This window comes from Notothenia coriiceps, unplaced genomic scaffold (assembly GCF_000735185.1).
Source record: "Notothenia coriiceps isolate Sejong01 unplaced genomic scaffold, NC01 NC01_scaffold00000287, whole genome shotgun sequence".
In the NCBI taxonomy this organism is placed as follows: Eukaryota; Metazoa; Chordata; class Actinopteri; order Perciformes; family Nototheniidae; genus Notothenia; species Notothenia coriiceps.
In genome coordinates, this window is record NW_011332988.1 from 1 (window position 1) to 21,868 (window position 21,868).

The 21,868-nt window shown below is 39.1% G+C and overlaps 2 protein-coding genes across 3 annotated transcripts in view; both read right to left on the bottom strand.

Annotated features, from left to right (window-relative positions):
* Positions 1-982: 982 nt before the first annotated feature.
* On the bottom strand, positions 983-6,038 carry LOC104963413 (OPA1 mitochondrial dynamin like GTPase; the record flags this gene model as incomplete). Its single annotated transcript, XM_010792030.1, has 6 exons — positions 5,845-6,038; positions 4,351-4,675; positions 4,093-4,189; positions 3,769-3,876; positions 2,750-2,803; positions 983-1,065 (listed from the first exon to the last, which is right to left on the bottom strand). Coding segments are annotated over exons 1-6 (696 nt in total), but the record flags the coding sequence as incomplete, so codon positions are not given.
* A 2,765-nt stretch (positions 6,039-8,803) lies between these two features.
* atp13a3 (ATPase 13A3) overlaps positions 8,804-21,868 on the bottom strand; it is a 41,903-nt gene continuing 28,838 nt past the window's right edge. The window contains exons 18-34 of one of the 2 annotated variants that reach the window (XM_010791320.1): positions 20,035-20,052; positions 19,707-19,860; positions 18,312-18,432; positions 18,093-18,217; positions 17,219-17,379; positions 16,895-17,023; positions 16,686-16,765; positions 16,438-16,480; positions 16,240-16,349; positions 15,751-15,847; positions 15,591-15,663; positions 15,301-15,478; positions 14,992-15,170; positions 14,803-14,891; positions 14,512-14,592; positions 13,657-13,749; positions 8,804-12,708 (exon numbers count right to left, since the gene is read on the bottom strand). In XM_010791320.1, coding sequence (XP_010789622.1) covers positions 12,511-12,708; positions 13,657-13,749; positions 14,512-14,592; positions 14,803-14,891; positions 14,992-15,170; positions 15,301-15,478; positions 15,591-15,663; positions 15,751-15,847; positions 16,240-16,349; positions 16,438-16,480; positions 16,686-16,765; positions 16,895-17,023; positions 17,219-17,379; positions 18,093-18,217; positions 18,312-18,432; positions 19,707-19,860; positions 20,035-20,052 — 1,929 coding nt within the window. In that variant the 3' untranslated portion in view covers positions 8,804-12,510. The remainder of the gene's footprint in view (positions 12,709-13,656; positions 13,750-14,511; positions 14,593-14,802; positions 14,892-14,991; positions 15,171-15,300; positions 15,479-15,590; positions 15,664-15,750; positions 15,848-16,239; positions 16,350-16,437; positions 16,481-16,685; positions 16,766-16,894; positions 17,024-17,218; positions 17,380-18,092; positions 18,218-18,311; positions 18,433-19,706; positions 19,861-20,034; positions 20,053-21,868) is intronic. The other variant, XM_010791389.1, reaches the window with a different exon arrangement.

Here is a 21,868-nt window from a genome sequence, read left to right on the forward strand (position 1 = left end):
TCCACATTTCCAGGTAGAAGCTGGGATGTTTGGGCGTTTACAATATCCCCTGCTGTGGAAAAAACTCTCTTGCTTGGTACTGATGTTGCTGGGACAGAGAGATATGCTTTGGCCATGGGTGACAGCAGTGGGTAAAACTGTGCATTGTCTCTCCACCACTTCAAAAACAATACAGTTTGTTGCCAAGAAGGTGAGGCTTATTGACAGGGCGAGATATAAATATACTGATGGTACTTGTCAATGTCTCTAGGTATGTACATGTAGCCCTGTAAATACGATGTCCTTTATTGTTATCTGTTGTTTTATGTTCATGTTGTAACCTACTTGCTGCCATGTTGGACAGGTCTCCCTTGAAAAAGAGATCGATGATCTCAATGGGACCATCTGGTTAAATAAAGGTTTATAAAAAAAAAAATAAAAAAAAAAATAAAAGTTATTAAAAAATAAATAAATAAAATTGCGGTATATTTTGTCAGTCTCACGACGGTATTGAGACATTTATTTACCGCGATATCGCGATATTCGATGTATCGTTACATCCCTAGTTACGATGCATGACAAGTAATAGAGGCCCTTTTGCAGCAATGACAAATATTAGTGTGCCTAAATTATATGACCATACCATTTTTACATTACCTTAATGACACTAAAGCCTGCCAGCATGTGAACCTCACATCACATTCAGAGGAACTGATTGAATCAAAACACTCAAAAGGAAAAATATTTCCCTGCATCAAACAATGTAGGCCATTTTGATTAAAACCTCTTCGTGATTGAATAGGGTTATACAAATATACTTAGAGCTGTGTTGAAGGGCAACTTAAAATGGTGTATATGATGCTTCGAGTAGACTTTGATTAAATCGACCAGCGTTCTTGCCACTGAAGTGGAGAGTTGCCAGGTCCAGAGGAAGCTGAATGAAACGGAGCAGTGGCAGAGTACAAAGGGCAAAGGTAAGTGTCCACACATTTAAGAAACTTGCCTTTTTATATTGCTTGTCGCTGGCATCTTGCTTGGCTGCAGCAGAAGAATCTGTGGCCTTTAATGGAGGATCGCCTGTCGTTTCTACGTTGACACAACAACACAGAAAGAGGTTACTTGTGAAAATGAAGAGATGGAAGAAAGCTATTATATAAAGCATGCATTAATATAGAGGAATAAAGACCAGAGTGATTCAATTTCAAATGCTTGGAAAATGTTGCACTGAACATATATCTAACAATATAATACAATATCTAATGTAAATAAATAACTATAAAAAGCACAACGACAATGACCAACAGTGGATAGAAAAAAAGATAATATTTTGTTATTATTTAAGTATTTGAATTATTTTGACTATACTTTGACATTTATTTATTTATTTTTCTGCAGCAGTAATGTTTAAAAAGTGCAAACTACTTAAGATTATTTGAAGAAATCATGGCTAGTTATGTAATGAGTAAGAAGAAAGGGTGTCTACAGAAGATAAGCAGATACAAATAAGCAATATAAGTTTAACTGGTTACATTTAGGTGTACGGTTAGACATTTTGTATTTCGTAAACCCACTTTGAATAAAACTAAAATTCTCATGATGTGAAATGGCATGCTGTTATTGCCATGCAAAGTGCAAACTCAGCTTAGCAAAATGAAGCAGGTGTTTACAGAGCCTGTGACCTGCATGGTAAAAATTAACATTAAGTACACTTAATATATAATATGAAAACTTAAATCAGTCATAAGAAAGGTATTTCCCTTAGGCTATGAAAAAGGTGTGAGGTCGAGAGGTTGAAGACAAAAGAGCCAGGAACACTCCTTTGCTGATTGTATGACTCACAGCAAAGGTGTGGTCCCATCTGGCAAAGTGTCTGTCAACATTTGACAAACATAGTCCGTCCCCAACTGTAGAGGACCATAACACATTTTAGGATTTTATTATTATTATGATTATTTTTATGTTTTATTTAAGACAATATGCATGTTCCAATATCTTGATATGTTAAAACATCAACTGATGTTCTATGTAACATTTATGTTGTGTGCATTTTCCAAACATTTGAGTAGAAATGACAGAAAGCAGAGTGAGCTCACCCCAAAGAACAGTTAATGCGAGCGTTATTAAAAAGAGAGCAGCCCATACAGGCCAGGGGAGAGAGGGTGGAAGTCAAAGGAGGCAAAAACCACAAAAGTAGGACAAAGTACAGCAAGGACAGTCAGGTTAAAGAGTCAGAAGGGAAGAGGGGGACAAACTAAATGCAAACACACTGGATCTGCATTTAAGTGCTTTTCAGACCAGGAAGAAACATGTACTATTATGGCATGTCATTGCCACTATTTAACACGCTAATATAACTGCACTTGTGCATATGTATGTCGTTTGGAAAATTAACTTATCAAGTTCTCTACGAATTTTGAAAGGGTTCAGAAAGGAGGGACACATAAAGAGTTCTGATTCAGTAGACAAATGTTGAGCCACAGGGTTAAGTTGGGTGTCTGCATTAATAGGAATACTTTTTCGCCATCCTGGTGACAGCAGGTCATACATTTCACTGAATACAGAACTTGTGTTAACCATGAACATTGTCATTGTTGACAGCAGCACTGCTCTGCAACCTGGAAGCCAACGTCCTGGGGGAAGCTCTGCTACTGCCTTTACAACCGAACCATGGCAAGCAGGAAGTCACAACCAAGCCGATTTTGTGGCAAGGTGGTGATCAAACAGCGACAGAGAGAAAAGAGGGGCAGTACAGAGTGCTGGGTTTACACACCTAACAACAGATGCAGACCAGAAGCTCCTTTGACTTCACTACCCAAACTCACACCTGTGAAGAATGTGGAGGAGGACAGGAGGGATGGGGAGGAGGAGAAAGGAAGAACAACACAAGATAAAAATCATAAGAGACAGAAGCAGAGGGATGGTGGTCAAAGCAGGGACACAGCTAAATGATGATTATTAAAATCAAGCTGCCGGGTGCAGCAGCCACAGAAAATGAGTAAGCACAAACCAAACTGGTCCTCAAATGAGAGGTTACCTTTACTCGCTAGTGGTCTATAGGCAGAATAAAATATATTTTCTATGTTTCATTATAACATAAAACATTACCACTTCTTTTACCATACTTTATGGAATAAATCCTTTTTGACTGAATCAAAAAAAAAACTTGACTTAAGACTGGCATTAAATTATAATAACTAATAGCTTTGGATATATTATGTCATTGTTTACAAATCTTAACAAAAAACGACAAATGACATGGTCATGAGTAGATACTTTTATTTTAAACCATTCTTCTATTCAGTTCAGCTATGGGTGTCATTGTGCAAAGAGCACATTCAAAACCAGCAGTGCAATACAAAGCAACTACACAGCACTGCCCAGCCATGTGCACCACATCCCATAAGAATAAATGACTATATGCAACATTATAGTCATACTTTGTACGATTGTCTTTGAAACCACTTATTTGTAGAATATTTTAGCAACCACAACCATAGGCAGGTAGACTATTGCAGAAAAAGTAGCACTTAAGAGGATAAAGCAGGTTAAGTCATTTTTATAACTCTTTTATCTCTAAGGCCACTTTGTGGTAGGTGAATTACAGATACCACACTATAAGAAAAGCATATGGCATCCAAAAGTAATGTTAGATATATTAAATAAAAGTAGAGACCAATGCAGATGTAAGAGAGAATTTTGCTTGGCTACAATTATAGTTTTTTTTATTTGAAACCTCTCTGACATACTTTGATGTCGTCAAATAAGAATGTTATAGTTTTGTATACTCACCCGAGGACAAGAGGCTTTTGAGGAAAGAGAAGTTCTCGCCTATCTTGTCGAAGTCAGGTAGAAGTTTGACTATTTCTTCAATCTCTGGTAGAGCTTTGGTCAGTTTATCTGTGGATACAAGAGACAATATGGCAAGTGAAAAAACACTAAAAGTTTGTCAGTCTTATCTCACAATGCATTGTTGTGCAGTTTTTTTTTTTATGTATAATGTATCAAAAATGGTCTCTGTTTTTGTTACTAAACTCAGGGATTCTTTACAATGAAAAACACATATGAAATACAACACATGCTTTTGAATAGTGAGATAAAACTTGAAATACTTACCAAGATCAATTTGGTTACTCAGTTCCCAGACGAAATCGGGAATGACCCAGTTGTATTCACTAAAATCCGGCAGCATATCCTTCCACTCCTCATAAGTCTGGAGATAAAATGACAAACTTTTGTTATTTTCATTGATGAATTGTTTGTTTTGATGGTTTCAGACTGCAATTATAGCTAGTGAAGGCTGTCTGTTTTTCATTTGACAGGTTTACAACTCTCTTACTAAATACAAATGTATTAGAAACACTGAATATTTACCTTTTTAGCAGTATAACCTCCTCCCACTGCCGACCCGAGCAGAATGTATCGGAGCTTCAGCAGTCGGGCAGCGAGACGAATCGCCCAGAAGTTACGCTGCTGCTGGTGGCCCCGGCCCCCAGACCCTGGGGGAGGCTTGGGGGGCCGCATGGGCAACCGTGACATGGAGGTAAAGTAGCGCGCTGCTGCGCGATGAGGGGGCCGCTGGGGGTTGCTGTTTCCAGAGTAACGGTGGTGGATGGCACGGGACAGAGGGTGCAGCTTCTGCAGCGGCACTCGAAATCTCACCCCCATGTTGGTGGAGACCAGGTTCCTGCAGGCCATGCTGAGATGACAAAAATATTAAACACAAAAATGACGAAACCTCACCTTCGTCATCTGCTTATTGCATAAACATCATAACCCCTGAAAATATATTCACAGACGAAAAAGTAATCCCAAGGCAGTTACTCATCAAAGAGTAAACATTCAATTCAATTCTACTCTCAAGAGAATATTTTACAGGACAGAATTGTGATATTTTGGAACAAGACAATCTAAAGCTTGTATCATTAGCACATGTGTTTGCTGATGAAACAATAACAGAAGAAGTAGCAGTTGTAGGATTAGCAAAATATAGCACTATACACTAAAAGTTCTTAATATCTAGCCTGTAAGCCATCATCAGTCCTAAAGTAGTGAATTGAACCAGCCCATGGAATACAGTGACAGAGAAAAGCAACTGATAAGTGCCATACAGTACATAGTTAAGTGAATGTTGATAACAGGGAGCTTATCTTTGTTCCCAGGGTCCTATGTTCCCCTGCTCAATATACCTCAAATAAGACATATTAAGGACACATTTAAAAGGGATTTATATTCACAGCAATGTTTTCCATTCCTTGTTCATTGTATGTTTCCCTCTGTCAATATTTTAATCATCCACCTACACCGTCACCTACTGATGTTAACTCTTCTAAAATAGGACCATACTGTCAATCCATTATTGGTTAATTGAACTGCAATCCACCCATAACATAAGTAAGTGAGAACACAGGGATGACCCCAAGTTACAACGTGTAATGTCACCAATAGACATTCAATAACACTGCAAAAGTTCAAGGTATATTACCATTATAATGTTAGCTAAACAACCCGTTATAAACACATGTCAGCTTAAGTGATATTAGTCTGTAAGTCCACATGTGGGTAGACTCAATAGGATAAACCACAGTACCCTAACACCGGGTTAGCTAGCTTGGTTAACTGGCATTAAGCAGCGTTAAATCCACAACAGCGTCACATGTAGCTTATCAGTAATAGTGCTGGTAGATTATGGAGAAGTTAATCAGCATCTAGTTAGCGAGACGACATCTATTAACACGAAGCAGGTAGCTAGCTTCACTGTCCTCCTCAGCTGTCAGAATGACCAGCTAGCAGCTGTGTGTGCTTTCCTTCTACACAGCTAACACACTTAGCTTTAGCTGCCGTCTCCTTTATTAAATGTGAACTTACCAGGCAGCTTTATCCCCGACACGTAGCATGGTGCTGTTAGCAACAGCGGGTAAACACAAATCTGTTTCAAACTCACTCTTTATGTACAACTTAATTCATCTTTCCAAATGGTACACATTTGCTTGCCTGTTATGGAAGCCAGTTAGCTCTTAAGCTAACAAGGACACAGCAAGACTGACAGTCCACTTCCTGTACACGGTGCTACATTCAAATCAGCACTGACAGAAAATGTATCAATTAAAGAGTTCCTATGTTTAGGTTCGCAGTGCTTGCTCAAATGTAGCCAACATTAAGGTAATCATGGCTTACTGTCAGCCGATGCTTTTAGTTTGTAACATCAGAATGGAAGGACATATGGGGGTCACAAATACAAAATGTAGAGGGCTACCTGTTAGTCGGACATTTGCAACTGAAATACAGATAACATTCAGATAAAATGTCATTTATAAACAGGTGTAGCTGTTGTGGACAATTGAGATTAAATATGTTAATTTAAAGACATTTGCCTATTTCAATGATTAACATATGTCATGTTGCATGTCTCACAAATGTGTGTCAGTGTCACACTTTCCCTTTTACAGGACATCCAATGTATGCATCTTTTCTCCAGCCTTCTTATATATTAAGGATTTCATGTATCAGAAAGCTGGGAAACCAAGTTTAATTTGGTGGAGACCAAATTAAAAGAGGTGACTCAGGAGAAGGACGACCTGGCCAAGAAACACCAGAGCAGGGAGAGTGAATTGAAAGAGGTTCAGTTTAAATAAAAAATGGTCGAGGATGAGGAAAAGGACTCGGCCAAGAAGAACCAGAGCATGGAGAGGGAAGTCAAACAGTTGGAGACGAAAGTTAAACAGTTTGAGGAGGAGATGAAGGAGCAGAAGGAGATGTTCTCAAAAGACCTGGCCCAGAAACACCAGAGCTGGGAGACCAAGGTTCATTTGACGGAGACACAACTGAAACAGGTACAGGAGCAGAGGGACAACCTGGCTCAGAGACGTCTGAGCTGAGCAACGACTGAGAAAAAGATGGAGGAGGAAAATGAACTTCTGGAAGACCTCTGTCTTTACATGAAGAGCAAGAGGAGAGGTTTCTTCTCTCGCAGGAGGGACACTGAGGATAGAGACGTCATCTTGCAGAAAATGCTAAGCAAGATGCAAGAGAAGGAGATGAGGAAGAAATCAAGGACGGAGGAAGCTGAGGCGAGAAACAACTCCTCAGAGGAGACAATGGAGAAAAAGGAGGCTACTGGTGAATCAGCTCCGGCTAGACAACAATAACTCCATCCCTCCAGCCCCTACTTCACTCCTCCATTTCCCCCTCCTCCTACCTCACTTTTTGCTCAGATGGGGTTTTCTCCTGTTTTATCAGGTTTTCCAGAAATCCCTGCTATTACAAAGGACTAAAAAAACATCCACACTAAATCCCTCCTCTATTTACCTCACCTCTTTCCTCCCCCTTCTCCCTCCCTCCCTCACTCAGTCCAACCTCTACCCCACAATACAATTAGGATTAGAAAGACTTGATTTCAAAAATAAAATACAAATCTGTTTATGTGTGCCTCAATGTGTAAACTTATACAGTATGAATTATTTACTGCATCACATTTTGGTTACTAAAGTACTTATATTTATTCATTGTATATTTCATAAATAAAACAACCCATGGTATGAAATAGAAAATTGTGTATTTATACACAATGTATGCTGGTGTTACAGCAATATCAGATCAGCTGTTCAGGGCCTAAGCAGCCATCATGTGACGTTTAGGGCCGTTTGCAGCACGTCAGCTGGCGCTATGATATTGTGTTCCATGGCATTATGACAAGTTGCATTCCACCACTTAAATAAATAAGTACTTTGCTGTAGCTTCTGCAGTATGATGGTATATCCCATTCATGCACACTTGACACAAATTACTCGTACAGGCTAAAGACCGTTTTGAGAACATTTATTGAAAAGAAAGAAGTCAAGATCAATCTGAAATACAATCTTCAGGAAGAAAGAAATGAAGATAAATAAAAAATAAATTATTAAGTACAAAATTCTCAAAAAATGTACATATCTCTGCCAATAAAAAAAAATACATATACCCCAGATTAGGCTCTTGTTGAGGTGCGGGAAATGGAAATTGAAAGCACATTAGATAAACTGTACGGAACGAGCGGACATACAGATGGACCAAAAAGTTTCACCAACAGTATGTTTTCATTCAGTTTATGGTTTCAACTTTTATTTGCTTTATAAATTACAAATAGACACATTTCCCTGAGGGAACATCCACATGAGTCTTCATACAATATACTCAGTGGCTGACTCAATCTAAATGCCATTGATGGTTTGTTTCAAATACTGTGCATGATGCGAGTAGGCGGCCAACTGTCAGCATTCGGTATATGTTGTACCTTTAGAAGAGCGTAGAGGTTTCAGCATAAAAGCCATTGCTGTGTCAGAATAAAAGGCGTAGCGTAGAACACAAGCAATACTAGTATTTACACCTCATGAAATTGTTTAATTGTCTGTACGAAGGTGCACAGTTATGACTCAGCTCAATCATTTAGGCCCTAGCAGCAATATATTAACTTTTACAATAGACAGCTGATGTAGAGCAGCAATGCACATTCTTTTTGCCAATTACAATTTAATGTTACATGGATGAAAATGATCTTTAAAAAAATACTAGACAAGAAAAAGGAAACACGTTCATTGGATGACCAAACAGAAAACTAACAAGATTGTCAGATGTTCTGAATTTGCTGATGAGCACAAAATTACAGTTTAATTCCCTTCTTCTGTCAGGTCCTTAAATGTATACAAAGCAATTAGAGAAAAAAGAAGCAAAAGAAAAACTGATAAGCAAATGTACTTTAAAGAATCTGCAGAGATAAATGTTTCTACGAAGGACTCTTTCTTTAAACATTAAACTCTAAAGTAGACATGTGCTGCTTTCTATTTTAACCATTACTTAAGTTCCCCTCTAATACTTCACATTAAATGTTTAAAATTGTGAAATAAATGCCCAGAATTCATGCCCAAAAAGAAGAATAAAGCTAATGCAACTCCATAGCAACATTTTAAACAAAAACAAATCAAAGACAGTACAAATCAAAAGTAGACAGACAACTGATTGAACACAGTACCAACATAGTAGAAAAACACACCAGCCCTTTGATAATCCAAAAACAAACATTGATATAACTAAATATGCTGTACTTGTAAGCACACACTAGAAATGTACATCTCATATATACAGATAGAATCCAACATCTCTATTATTATTATTATTATTATCACCTTTTTAAGTCCACTTTTGTGCTGGACAAATCAGATTTGACAGAACTAAACACAAGCTATACGTTCTTTTTTTTTCTTTTTTTTTAAATAAGCAATACAAATGTAATGAAAAGTCTTTGGGAAAATAATCAATAGCTATCGTATTGCAATACAATAAATGTAGTCTTTTTTTATACAACATTCAGTTTTAGCCTCAGTAGGTATCAAAAGAAGAAAAAAAGAAACCTGAACGCAAATATAAAACTGAGAAAAGCCACTGATAGTCCAGAGGCATAGAAACCCATGTTGTTGACAACATATCAGAATCTTTCTGCAAATTGGCACAAGAATGTCCATTTGAGCCATGTTATGCATTTTTACCAGTTTCATCTACAGTACTATATATACATACATACATACACACAGGTATCTACTCCTCCTCACACAATGTACCCACTACATCCTATAACAAAAATACTCTGATCAATTAAACAATGTATCTGTGAAAATTAAAAGCACACATTTGAGCTTGTCATAAAAAATTATGGATCCCAAGTTTCATGTGCATTTGTAATAAATATTACAAGCATCTCAATAGACAATGGCTTTAAGGAACTGCGCTTACTTGTTATTGTGGATATTGAGGAAATCTGTTGATCCATCTTTGCTTTAAAGTGATACTCCAGCCTAAATCTGCTTTTTGGGAATCAAACAATATAATTTGTGGCTTTAAAAGGTTGCCCTGAAAGCTTTTTCTCCTCCTTGAAGTAGCTGTGGTCAGCTTTAATTCAATTAAAGTACAGTCAATTCCATTGCTACCAATTGTAATGGCTGAATCAAGCAGCAAAATGCAAACTAAAACTGCTCAAACAATTCCAACAATGTACATTTCTTAAGCTTGGTGTGCCATTATTGTAATCTTCAATCAACACAGTCAAGTTTACATTGAATAATAAGCAACCCACTAATACAGCCACCTTCAAGATGCACAAGGAGTGAATGTTTGTTACTCAACTCGATTTCTGCGAGTATCCCTTTCAACATCAAAGTTGAATCAGTGAACATAAAAAAATAGCCCTTAACTCTAGGCAGGTAGCCAATGTGTAATACATGAATTTGCGTGTATATGGTAAAACACAGAATCCACCATTACCAGCTTTTGTTGTTGCATGGATGTTTTGAATGTGCTGCAAACTGACAAGATGCAAAATGCTTTGTCCTCATTTACTACAACACTTTTAATCAGTCTTCCATAGGAAGAAATGTGATTTTTATAGAAAATAAATGCAAGTAGCACTGCTGGCTTACTGAGCCAGTCTGACATTAGTTTTGTAAATGTAGGATGCTCAGATTTGTATGGTCTCATGTATGTGCACTATCCATGATAACCAACCAAATTCATGCGGTTCTTGTGCAGATTCATTTGATGAAGAGATATTTATGTAAATACTCCTTCATTTTACAGTAATGCTGTGTCTGTAGTAATATTTCTAGTATTGCAACCATCAAGTCTTAAACTTGATCGATAGGAAGGTGGCATCATGCGAGTCTTGTTATGTTTTCAGTCTCAGTCTGATGACCAGACATAGCTCATAGATGTAAAGTGTATAGCCGTGCTGGTGGCTCATGTGAGTAAAATACAGACAGGTTGGCTGATGCCACATTTAAACCACTGATGGGGCAAATGTTTGGCCTAAGTATGCAAGTATAACACAATAACATTTAATATGTTAGCATGCTTTGTTAGAAAAGTACAGTTGAGGAAGTGGAGACTTCAGTTATTAGATTCAAGAATAAGAACCATTGAATTGACATGCCTTGAAAAGCGCAAATGAAATGTATGCATTTATTATAGTCTGGTGTTTTTTGCCATTTCTACTGTTCTACATAATACTATTTTTATCAAAGCTCCTTAAGGTAAACTATCCTAATCCTACTAGCTGAAATGTTTTAACTGTTTATGAAACTTCTGGGTGAATAAGAAAAATACAACCGTTGATTATTTTCTGAGGTTCATAACTTTCTAGTTGTCATCAATTTGATGTATAACGTGCTGAAGTTTGGGAAAAAGGCTTCCCATTTTAAAAGCACACTTTCGCTATAAGTGTTCCTTACTTTTAATGTGAACAAGTTCTATATGTCTGAGGGTTTAAAAATAAAGGTGGCCGGGGACAACAGCAAGATTTTATGCACATGCAACATTATGGATGACGACTACATTTATACAAAAAATGTAATGTCTCCCATATGTTCAGACCTATTGTGCAGTTTCCAAATCTTAAAAAGCCGGGATATTCCCCATTTAATTGTCTATACTTTTTTTAAACCTTGAGCATTGGCGCTTGAGAGGCAATCAACATATTCTTTGTGTTTGTCTTTAAAAATAGGAATATGCCTGAGGTGTGCAATTTTTCTTTAAACTATTTTTCTTTTTGTATTACTTTTAATATAGTATATTTTAATATTGTCTGCTTATCTGTATTATGTGTTGCATTGTTGGAGAAGCCTGTGACCTAAGATTTTCAACGACATAATGACCCTGTAGCTATGTTAGTTTGACAATAAAGAACCTTGAACCTTGAATTGATCAACAAGAAGCTGATTTAAAATCTGCTACAACTTACAGTGAGAGTTGACTATATGATTTCTTGTCTCAAGTTAATCATTTCATGTATCCCTGGGGGTTCATGGTAAGCATAAAAGCTTTCCTTTTGGTTATGGTTCCATGACTATATATAAATGATATAGGTTAGCTGTAAGAGACGACTACATAGTAGCAATCCGAGTATGGTAACTGTGAAAATCCTAACAAGTGAGGTTGTGTCTGCTGTGAATTAAAACATACAGAGTGGACTTCAAAACAACCAATAAAGTAATCGCTGTTTTGGTAATGGTTGGTCTTACTTTAGAGGGACAAAGTACAACCTAGCACCTGTTTGATAAATATACTATACTTCTACTTGTTTTTTTAGGATCATTCTCAAAGGCTATGAAGACATTGTTCCAGAACATTTTTGATAGCACATGTCAGACGCTAGCTCTGGGGTGGACTTGGAAGTCGATTTGAAAAGGCCAAAGTTATATTAGACCCAGCCTGCTCAGACATTGCAATAAGGAAAGAGATGTACATTAATGTTGCTGCTGTCTAAATAACAAGCAACAGAGACCTGAGAGAGTGCAAGTGGTTGAGAGAACTGACACTATGTTTTGTAGTCATGTGCGATCATAAGATTTTTGCAGCAATGTCTCATGAACTCCAGCATTAGACTGAAGTCGCTGTGAACCGGAACAACAAGCAACCTTACTGTGACGGTTTCATTCGAATAATTTAAAGGTGCATTCACTGAACGCGCCTAAAATGCATACACTTCTCCTGTAGGTCATGTGGGGGGTGCTAGGAGTTTTTCATGATTTGATAGGTGGATCCATTTTCTGGGAGGGTCTTGGCTTCAGTTGTTGTCGTTGGCTTTGGAGGCCAGTCGGGGTCCACCCTGAGCTCCTGGGCCAGATGCATGTAGCGAGCCTTGGGGGTCATCCTGCTCGGGCAGCAAAGCCGGGTCAGACACTTGTAGTATCGCAGGTCTATACCACCCTGAAAATATCACAACCCCAATAAACAAACAAATAAAACAAAAAATACCAGGGAAAGAAGGAAAGGGAGGGATGAGAGATGCCATTAACTGTTTTCATTTTATTGCTCAGGTTTTCTAAAACCCTTTTACTGACCAATGCAAATCTGCTAATGCAACCATTGCATGCAAACATATTTAACTGGAGAGAAGCCATTTGCGTTTAAACACAGGCACATTTCTTTACACTGATAAGTATTTATGCATGCAGGTCATTCCAAATAAAATTCAGCATGATGATAGTTTAAAGGAGTTGGCAGCAGATGGCTTAATGACTGAGCCCACTCCCTAAAAACAAGCTCATGGAGTCAAAGATCAAAAAACAAAAAAAGGAGTTCAGAACATATTTTACAGATGTCCTCCTTAAGCTTACATATTGGACATTCAAGGCTAGCCAGCTTGGATTTTAAAAACACTGTACTTGAGACATACTGTACAGTAAGAGTGCAGCAAACGGGATTAATACGGCCTTTACCGGCTTGCTAAAGGTTTTAAAGGCCTTCAGCACGGCAGCTTTATGGTGGTTTCTAAAATTGGCAAGAGCATTACTCATTTACTTAATAATCAAGCTGCAAACCGATGCTTTGCGTTAATACACTTTGGTATCTCAATTTAAATACAGTAACTACAGTAGCTCTAAGTTTGAAAATAGCTTTAAGTTTGACCTTATTTTAAATCGAATATTTGTCTTTAAAAGCAGTTATGAAGTATCTCTCAAACACAGCAGAACAGCAGAGGGTCACGAGAGGACAGGTCAGAAAGAGACTGACGTCTCGCACATGCATGTCTTGGTTAGTACAAGAGAAATGAGTGCTCTGTTACTTTAGAGAAGGAAGTTGGAACAGAGAGAGGGAACAACACACAAGAGGAAAATGAACGGGCGATAGAAGAAGGTGTCTGGTTTTCCCAACCTGTGGTGTCGGGGCAACAGGAGTGACGCCAAAGCTGCCCTGTTTGTCTCGGCTGAACACAAGCTTCCATAAGACGATGTCAAGGATGAAGGTCTATGGAATAGCGCAGTGGGCAGGGGAAAGAATTAAAGAGAGGCTCATTTGGTTCCTAATATCTTCTGCATTGTCTTTTGCACATAGGTTTACAATTATTTTTGCAGACCCACCATTTATAAAAGCTTGTGTGGCAACTTTTTCGTTCTATCAAAAGGTGTGTTAGTCATTACATGTGATGTTACAATTGAGTGAAACAAATTAGTAAGATAAGCATGGATACTATTTCCACTTAAAAGTGAAAAAAAGCTATCATTCTTCATTTTGTGCGAATTTCATTTTGGTTATATTTCTGACACACTAAAAACTGTGAAAGGAATATGCAATGTTTAGGAAATAGCATCACCTCGGCAATGATGCTAAGCAATGCATGTATGCAAGGGCAGTCATCTTAAAAGGGGAAAGCTGACATAGCTATGCTGCTCCAAAGAGCAGGGGCAAGCTAGCAATAGATATAAATTGTGGTGCGGTGGCACAGCAATTTATTTTCTTAAAGAGTATCCATCTATCCAGAGACATGTGCTCAAAATCTGCTTCAAAAGCCCAACAAACTTAAGCAGTTCTGTAAGTGTTAACCATTACGGATACCTTAGTTGGTTTCTTTAAAGACAAGAACACTTTACAACATCAATTCTTCTCACAACACAAGATTGATCTTGCAGTCCGGCTATATGAGACAAATATGAGCACACTGCATGAAAAAACAAAAGCTGAACATGAGAAAAACACATCAACAGAAACCATGTGAAGTGTGTGTCTTACCTCCATCACAACAGACACTGCAGCATTGACTAAGATGATGAGGAAGAGCTTTACCTTCCAGTCAAACGGGACACAAACAACCTGTAGACAGAGACAGAAAACAAACACTCCAACGCTGACCATCAGAGAGTATTTACAAGGAGCCTTGTTTTAAGGCTTTATGTGTCTTCATGAACTTACAGAGTAGGACTTTATATAATATCACAATTATAAAAGAGTATACAGCTTGCCATGAAAAAACAAGATACTGGTCAGCAAGCAATATATTTCTTGTGTTTGACATCTTCTTACCTCTAGAAACTCGTCAATGGCTTTTACAGGGTAGAACATGATGAACAGCAGAAAAACATACAGAGTCAAGGCAGACAGCACAAACGGCCCTAAGGAGAGAACACATAGCAAGCACAAACACATTTATAACATATAACAATAACTTTGCAACTATTTTAGGACAGATTTAATAGGAAGTAGGTTTCTTACAATTCTTGTAGCTTGGCTGCCTGAAGGGTTTGCCCTTTGAGAAAACGATGGCAACAACGAGATACTGGAAGGAGGAGACATAAAAGAGGCTGGTGTTCTCGTAGTTCTGGATGTTGTGGTCGTCAATTTCAGTGCCGTTGTGGCCAAACATGGTAATATGTGATGAGTGGTTGCAGGCACTGGGAGAGAGGGGAGATCGATTTGAGAACAATCAAATAACACTTTCAGGCTGTGGTTAAAATACAGAAATCTAACATTTATGTTTTGATGTTATTTTTGTTTGTGTGAGGTACATGGACAGGGACTCACTCAGAGAGCGGCGTCCACACTGTGTACCACGGCTGCTGTCGGACCCAAAGGAATGTAATGGTCTGGAAGCCCAAGCAGATGAGGATCTGGGTCAGCACAGAGAACAGCAGAGGCCCTGAGATCAGACCTGAAGGGGGACGACGAGACACCAGGTCTTTCCACGCTGGGTTCAGACTCACTGAAGGTGAAGATGCGCAGGGTGGGTGAGGAGAAGAGGCAGAAAGTAAGATAGCGATTAAGAAAAAGAAAGGGAGACACACTACACATTACCTTATACATATTATACTTACTAGTAAAGACAATAAGAAGGATGATGGCAATATCGATGAAGAGGAACTGGAAGTCTCCAAGGTTACTGAGGATCTAAGAAATAAAAACAGCACAGATCAGAGATGGGATTTCTCCCTTTTCCCCCTCACCTACCATTGATTGTGAAACAGCATTACGTACGGAGTAGAGGAGAGTGACACTGATGTACTGGATGATGCTGTAGAGGGCCATGAACTTGAACACACAGAAAGAGGTAATGAGAGCGGCACGACCCTCCCTGTAAAGGAAAACAAACACTGTGTTATCTCTCCGTGCAACATAGAAGCTAACATTGTGTCATGTTGCTAAACAAACACAACCTGACATAAAAAGGCCTTTTCAGCAATATGAACAGGTCCAAATAAGGAGGATTTTAAAAGCATGGGTTGGTTTTCTTTTGTTAAAGAATAGGAATTGAATCCATTTTAAAGATGAATACATAAAACAACATAATTGTCTGCACTTTTCAATCAGTATATTAAGTGTTTATGGATCATTACCACCGCATCTAAAGAGCATGTAATGACAATGATATTGTCCATCTTGGTGCTTTTGAGGTCTCCACTGTCCTATTCATATTTTCTGTGCCCTTTATGTATTGTGTGAAAACAGAAGTAAAGGAAGACAGACCTGATGAGGCTGGGGACACAGGAGATGTTCGGGGTCCTCGAGGTGAAGGGAGAGGCTACCGAGGCTTCGAGCTCCGACAGAGAGATGCCACCATGAGCCCTCTTCAGAGCCTAATGAGAAAAGTGTCCAGAGAGCAATTCATTAATGTCAAACTCTCATTGTCTCATTAAATGTTACTTTTAAAGTTAATGTACATACCCCACAGTCGTTTGCTCCATCTCCACACATCCCAACAAAGTAGCTAGGAGCAGATAAAGAAGAACAGTGACTTTGTGCTCAGTGTTAACACTTTTTCATAAACAGAAACAATGCAAATCATCTATAGTGACTCTGCCACTGAAGTTTAATGAAGTCGTTTTATTGTAGATAAAATACTTCTCTAAACTTTGGGGGACTTGTCAAAGTATTTCCCATCTCTACATCATGTGTTGGGACTAAACACTCACTCTACGCCCTGCAGAGCCTCAATGAGTTGAGTTTTCTGGTCCGGGGCCATTCTTGCAAACACTGTCCCATGTAGCACCAGCTGCAACGCAGAACACATGATCATAGAAGTATTAGTTAGCATGGAGGTAGATCATACAGCAGCATGAACTACAAACATTTCTACTCCAGTTACAGGTAAGGAATAAGTGACTCATTTAAGAGACCTCACCTTTTGAAGCATGTCAGGGAAATGTTCAGAGATGACGGCAAAGGATTTTCCATTCATGGCAAAGTGGTACAGCTCCTGTTTTTTGGGCTCATCTATGTGGCACACATCATCCAGAGTGATGTTCACTTCCTGTTGGTATAATAGAGCATCAATTAGATCCAAAAAATGTTAACATATCAGTAAAAAGTTGCCTCAAAAAACATGAGTTGAATCAACCTATCAGAGTGTATAAACATCGATTAAAATGCTGTGTTTCGCACAGGTCATATTTTTGGGTTTACTTATCATTCACTATGTGGACACATTTATTCTTGTTAGCCTCACCTCCAGATGAGAGGTCTGGCTCGCCTTGTCAGCGTATCTCCAGGTGATCTTGGCGGACTGTCCATCATGTGGAGGGAGGGCATCAGCAATGATGACTGTGTCTTGGGGAGGAATCATTCCACAGTCCCTGGCCACAGAGATGGCTGTCAGCATGTTGTCACCTGAATGTGAATACAGCACACATTAATAAATGCACAAGTCTACAGAAACTCGTTTTATAATGATCAGCTAATATATATATATATTTTTTTTTTTAATGCTACTCTTTTCTTTCATGTCTTTCTAATTTCTTCTCCATTATACCTTTCTACACATGCATTACAAAGATTCTATCTGATCCACTACTCAACAACCAATATTGGTAAGTCATAAGAATGAGTCAATTGTAGTCTTTAACTGATGGTTAGGTGGACAATGGGAAGAGGAGCCTTTTGTGCTAGGACATTTGAAGAACAAGAGGAGGAAGACTGGTTCTGAAATGGTGCCTTATACCGTTTGTGTAGAACAGGATTCACAAATGAATAACTACATGTATTTTCAGCTTCACTTTGTTTGCTTTTATGACCAGTAAAGCAAACTTTAGAAAATAGTTTAAAGGTCAAAGTTAAGCAAGGACGTAAAAAACAATTCTGTTGGATATTGGAGTTTGTGCCAGTTACAGTGAGCTCCCCAGAAAAGTTATTAGTCATGATATCGCAGGTGCAGCAGATGAAATAAGTGCCAATACGCAGATTACCAAACCCACCGGCTGCCTGTATCAAATAAATAAAAAAGTTCTGCAAGCAATTTGCGTTGGCATATCTGTATGAGTTTTCTTTTGAGCAGTGGTTTTGATCAAACCTGAGCAAATGCGTGTATGTGTGCATGGCCTCACCAGTAACCATGACAGTGCGGATGCTGGCTTGGCGGAGGTCCTCCAGCACTGCTGGGGTTTCTGCCTTAAGCTTGTTCTGCATGATGATTAGACCTAGGAACTCCATGTTTGCCTCAATGTGATCCCTATTTCAAAGAGAAAGAATAACTTATTTATCATTATGGATAGGTTTAAAATTAAGGTCAAAGGCAATCTTATCAATAATGTACAAAACTCTACCTGCTGATGTTCTGGACTTTGTGCCAGCTGAGTTTGGATTCAAGTCGTCGATGAGCCAGAGCTATGACTCTGAAACCCTCCTTGGTGTAGCCCTCTAAAACATCTGCAAAGTTTTCTGGCACTGCAAAGACACAGAGAAAAATGTATGAAGTGAATAAAGCTAGAGAAGGACAGATAATTAATTAACTTGAAATATCTATGGCCTTGTTGGAGGAGAGGTATGATTCAGCATAAGCAACAGTGTTTACCTCATCCGTAGTTTGTGTAATTATTGGCTGGAATTGTAATTCTTAAACCATACCGAAAATCAATTTAGCTTATTTAAATATGTTACGCATCTATTCATTTATTTCAGGGGTGGGGAACCTCCGGCCTCCGGGCCGTACACGGACCGCACGACCATTTGGTACGGCCCTCGAGGTAATTTATAAACATGTACAAAATTAAAGAAATCTAGAGCGCAAAAGAGTTAAACAAGCGAGTTCCTGTTTTTCCGGGCCACGTCAGGGTCCTTGAACACAACACGAGCCTAGCGTGTTTATGTGTCGTCTGACAGGGGTGTAGTTCTGCCGGAGAGCACCAGAACCCCGCTCCGGCAATTCAGAAATTGCAGTACCCATGGAGCCGTACACATGCCGCAGTTTTTACGTGGCTGTGTCTGTAGTTGAAAGCCCAGTGGCGATCTGTTCATCTGCCATACTGATCATACAGTCAATAACTTTGTTGTTATTAGCATCTGGTTAGCTAGCTATGCTAAAGAATATAAGAAGCTTTTTCCACAACCAGTGAGGTAAAGGCACAACTTTATATGATCATTATAGTTATACATTTTTTTTTTTAAAGTTATTAATAAACAAGAATACAGTTTAAAAAGGGGAGTGATTTGTAAAATATCCATAAAGAAAAATAAATCTCCTTCCAGTTCTGTTTCATATGGGTGTTGAGAGATGTATCCATAGATCTCCTAATGTTGCTCTCAAAGTGCACCAGATTGATGCTTTTAACTTCAACATTTAAAAAAAACTCTTCCCGGGGGAGCATGCCCCCCAGACCCCCCTAGAGGAGGTTAGGTCCCCCCCACTTAAATCATGTTCACATGGATAGGATACTAATTACATTTGCACACATCTTGTGTCCATATCTTTCTGGTCATGCCACAAGCGTGCATGTGCATCCATAAGCGAGTCATGGTAAGATATCTGGATTAAGAGGTTGCTTTTTCTTTGCACAGCATGAAAGAAAGGCCAAATTAATGGGCTGTGATTTTAGTTTTTTTAAGCAGAGGTCAATCATTTGTAAGGCTGTCGGAGGATGTTGAAAAAATTGAAATGGCCCTTGAGAGGAAAAAGGTTTCCCACCCCTGATTTAGTTAGTTACAATGACTTTGCTCCTCACCTGTGTCTTTCTTGCAGAGGCTAGCTACTATCTCAGGGGCCCCCTTCATGTAGGCGTCCATACGTTTCTCCCCTAGCAGACGAGCCACCACACACATCCTCTGGAGGGCTGAGGAGAAGGGAAACTGGCGCACGATACCTATCTCATGCGCTGACTGCACGCGCACACGGACACAAGGATACACAAAAACAAATACGGTTCTTATTAATAATGTCAAGAAGGACAAGAACATTTAAAATAAAATGTCCATCTTGGAAAATGCGAATAAATGACTTATTGAAAAAAAATATATATAGAAAATGTGTTTGAATACAGCGGGAAAACTCACCGAAAGCTCATACAGCTCCTAGAATTGGAAAAGAGCAGAGTCCATGAGAACACAATATGTCAAAACAACCAATACAGTAATAGCTGAAAAATGTTTCTATTAACTGTGTATTACTTATATTGCATTAACAGGCAGGGTATATGCAGGAATCCTGAAGTCAAATTTAATACCTTTTAAGACCTTTTTTAAGACCCTTTCCATACATTTTAAGACCTCATCGCAACTTTGAGTTTTAACCGGTTACATTGGCGACACACTTTACCTCACATTTACTATATTGATTGTAAGATAGCAAAACTAAACAGAGTGCAGACAGACTACTGAAGCCTCCTTTCCACATGAACTTCAACCTCTCTGTGAAGGTCAGGTTTAATGCAGTATGCTGCTTTTTTGCTTCTGTAGACTCTGTGCTCTTTCATTCCAGTAAAACTCCTCAGAAAACATTAGAAACCAGTATTTGACCAATAAACAAAACAATTGACAAAACTTTGAACTATGAAATATGTTAAACTTTGGTGAGCTTCAGCGGGGTAATGCCATATAGGAGCTCCCTCACAAATACCCAGGGGTTAAATTGGGCTGGGGCTGTCCGGGGCTAAGCCCTGGCACATAAGACGATGCTCTGACGTCATCACCCTCACACATTTGTCATATGTTTACAAAAAAGGATATATATGTTAAGACTTTTCTCGTTCTTAATATAGACTATATTTAGGGTCTATATCTGTTGACTTTACTTTAAAATAGCAGATCTCTGTGACCGGATATAGTTTGGCTTAGACCCCGGCCCCACGAGGACGCATACGGTAAAACGCATACGCAAGCGCAAAAAAGTCTTCCGTTCACACGCATTCGATTCATTAACGTGTCCGTTCACACTAGACCGCTGGAAATGCTGGAAACGATGTAGTACATATGTCAGGCCTGTAAGTGGCGCTGCTGCCGCCCAAAATACACCAAAAGCAGCGAAGAAGACCCCGGAGCATGGTTGCCATGGTTGCCCTTCTGTTTATTCTCCGCGGTGGACGGCGTGTTCTCCTGCTGTATCTCTCAGGTAGTCCACCAGCAGATGAAAAACACCCACCTCTCCGCCTCTTGCAAGGAACGAGGGGACCGTGCGGCAGTTTCCGTAAAAAAAATGTTCCGCCGGTCAACATGTCCGTTAAAGTTTAAATCTTCCGTACAAAATTAGGAAAGTGCCGGTCAGAGTTCTTCTTAGTTATTTATTGAGCTTTAAAAGAAATTGATAACGACTCTGTTCTCTGTATAATAATATAATAATATTTAATAAACGGTGACTGCCTCTCTTTTTCTCCCCCTCTTCTGACAGCCCAGCAGCAGCAGGAGACGTGGGGAGAGGGAGGCGGGCTCTTTCATCGTTAACAGAAAATGATCATATAGGGCACACACGGAGCCGTTGGACCCCCAGAGCGTTGCGTATGCCGGTCTACCCACCTTGGGACCCGTTACCGTAGTCGTTTATTCCCCCCCCCCACACACACAGAGCGGAGCAAGGCAACGAAACTTAAAATAATAAGCAGCATTTTACGGCGCGCTATGCATGGGGCCGCCTTGTGGGGTTTCCCGACATGTCGTTTCAGTAAATTAAAGGGTGTTTCATGTAGTCGTTGCTGTGAACCTTCTTAATACCTTGGAAAATGCCGTTCAATACTTTTTAATAGCCTTAATTTTCGCTAAATTGATTTATCAACTTTTAATACTTTTTAAGACCCCGCGGACACCCTGTAGGCCTAATATACTACTGACTGCTCTACTAATATACTACTGACTGCTCTACTAATATACTACTGACTTCTCTACTATTATAAAACGG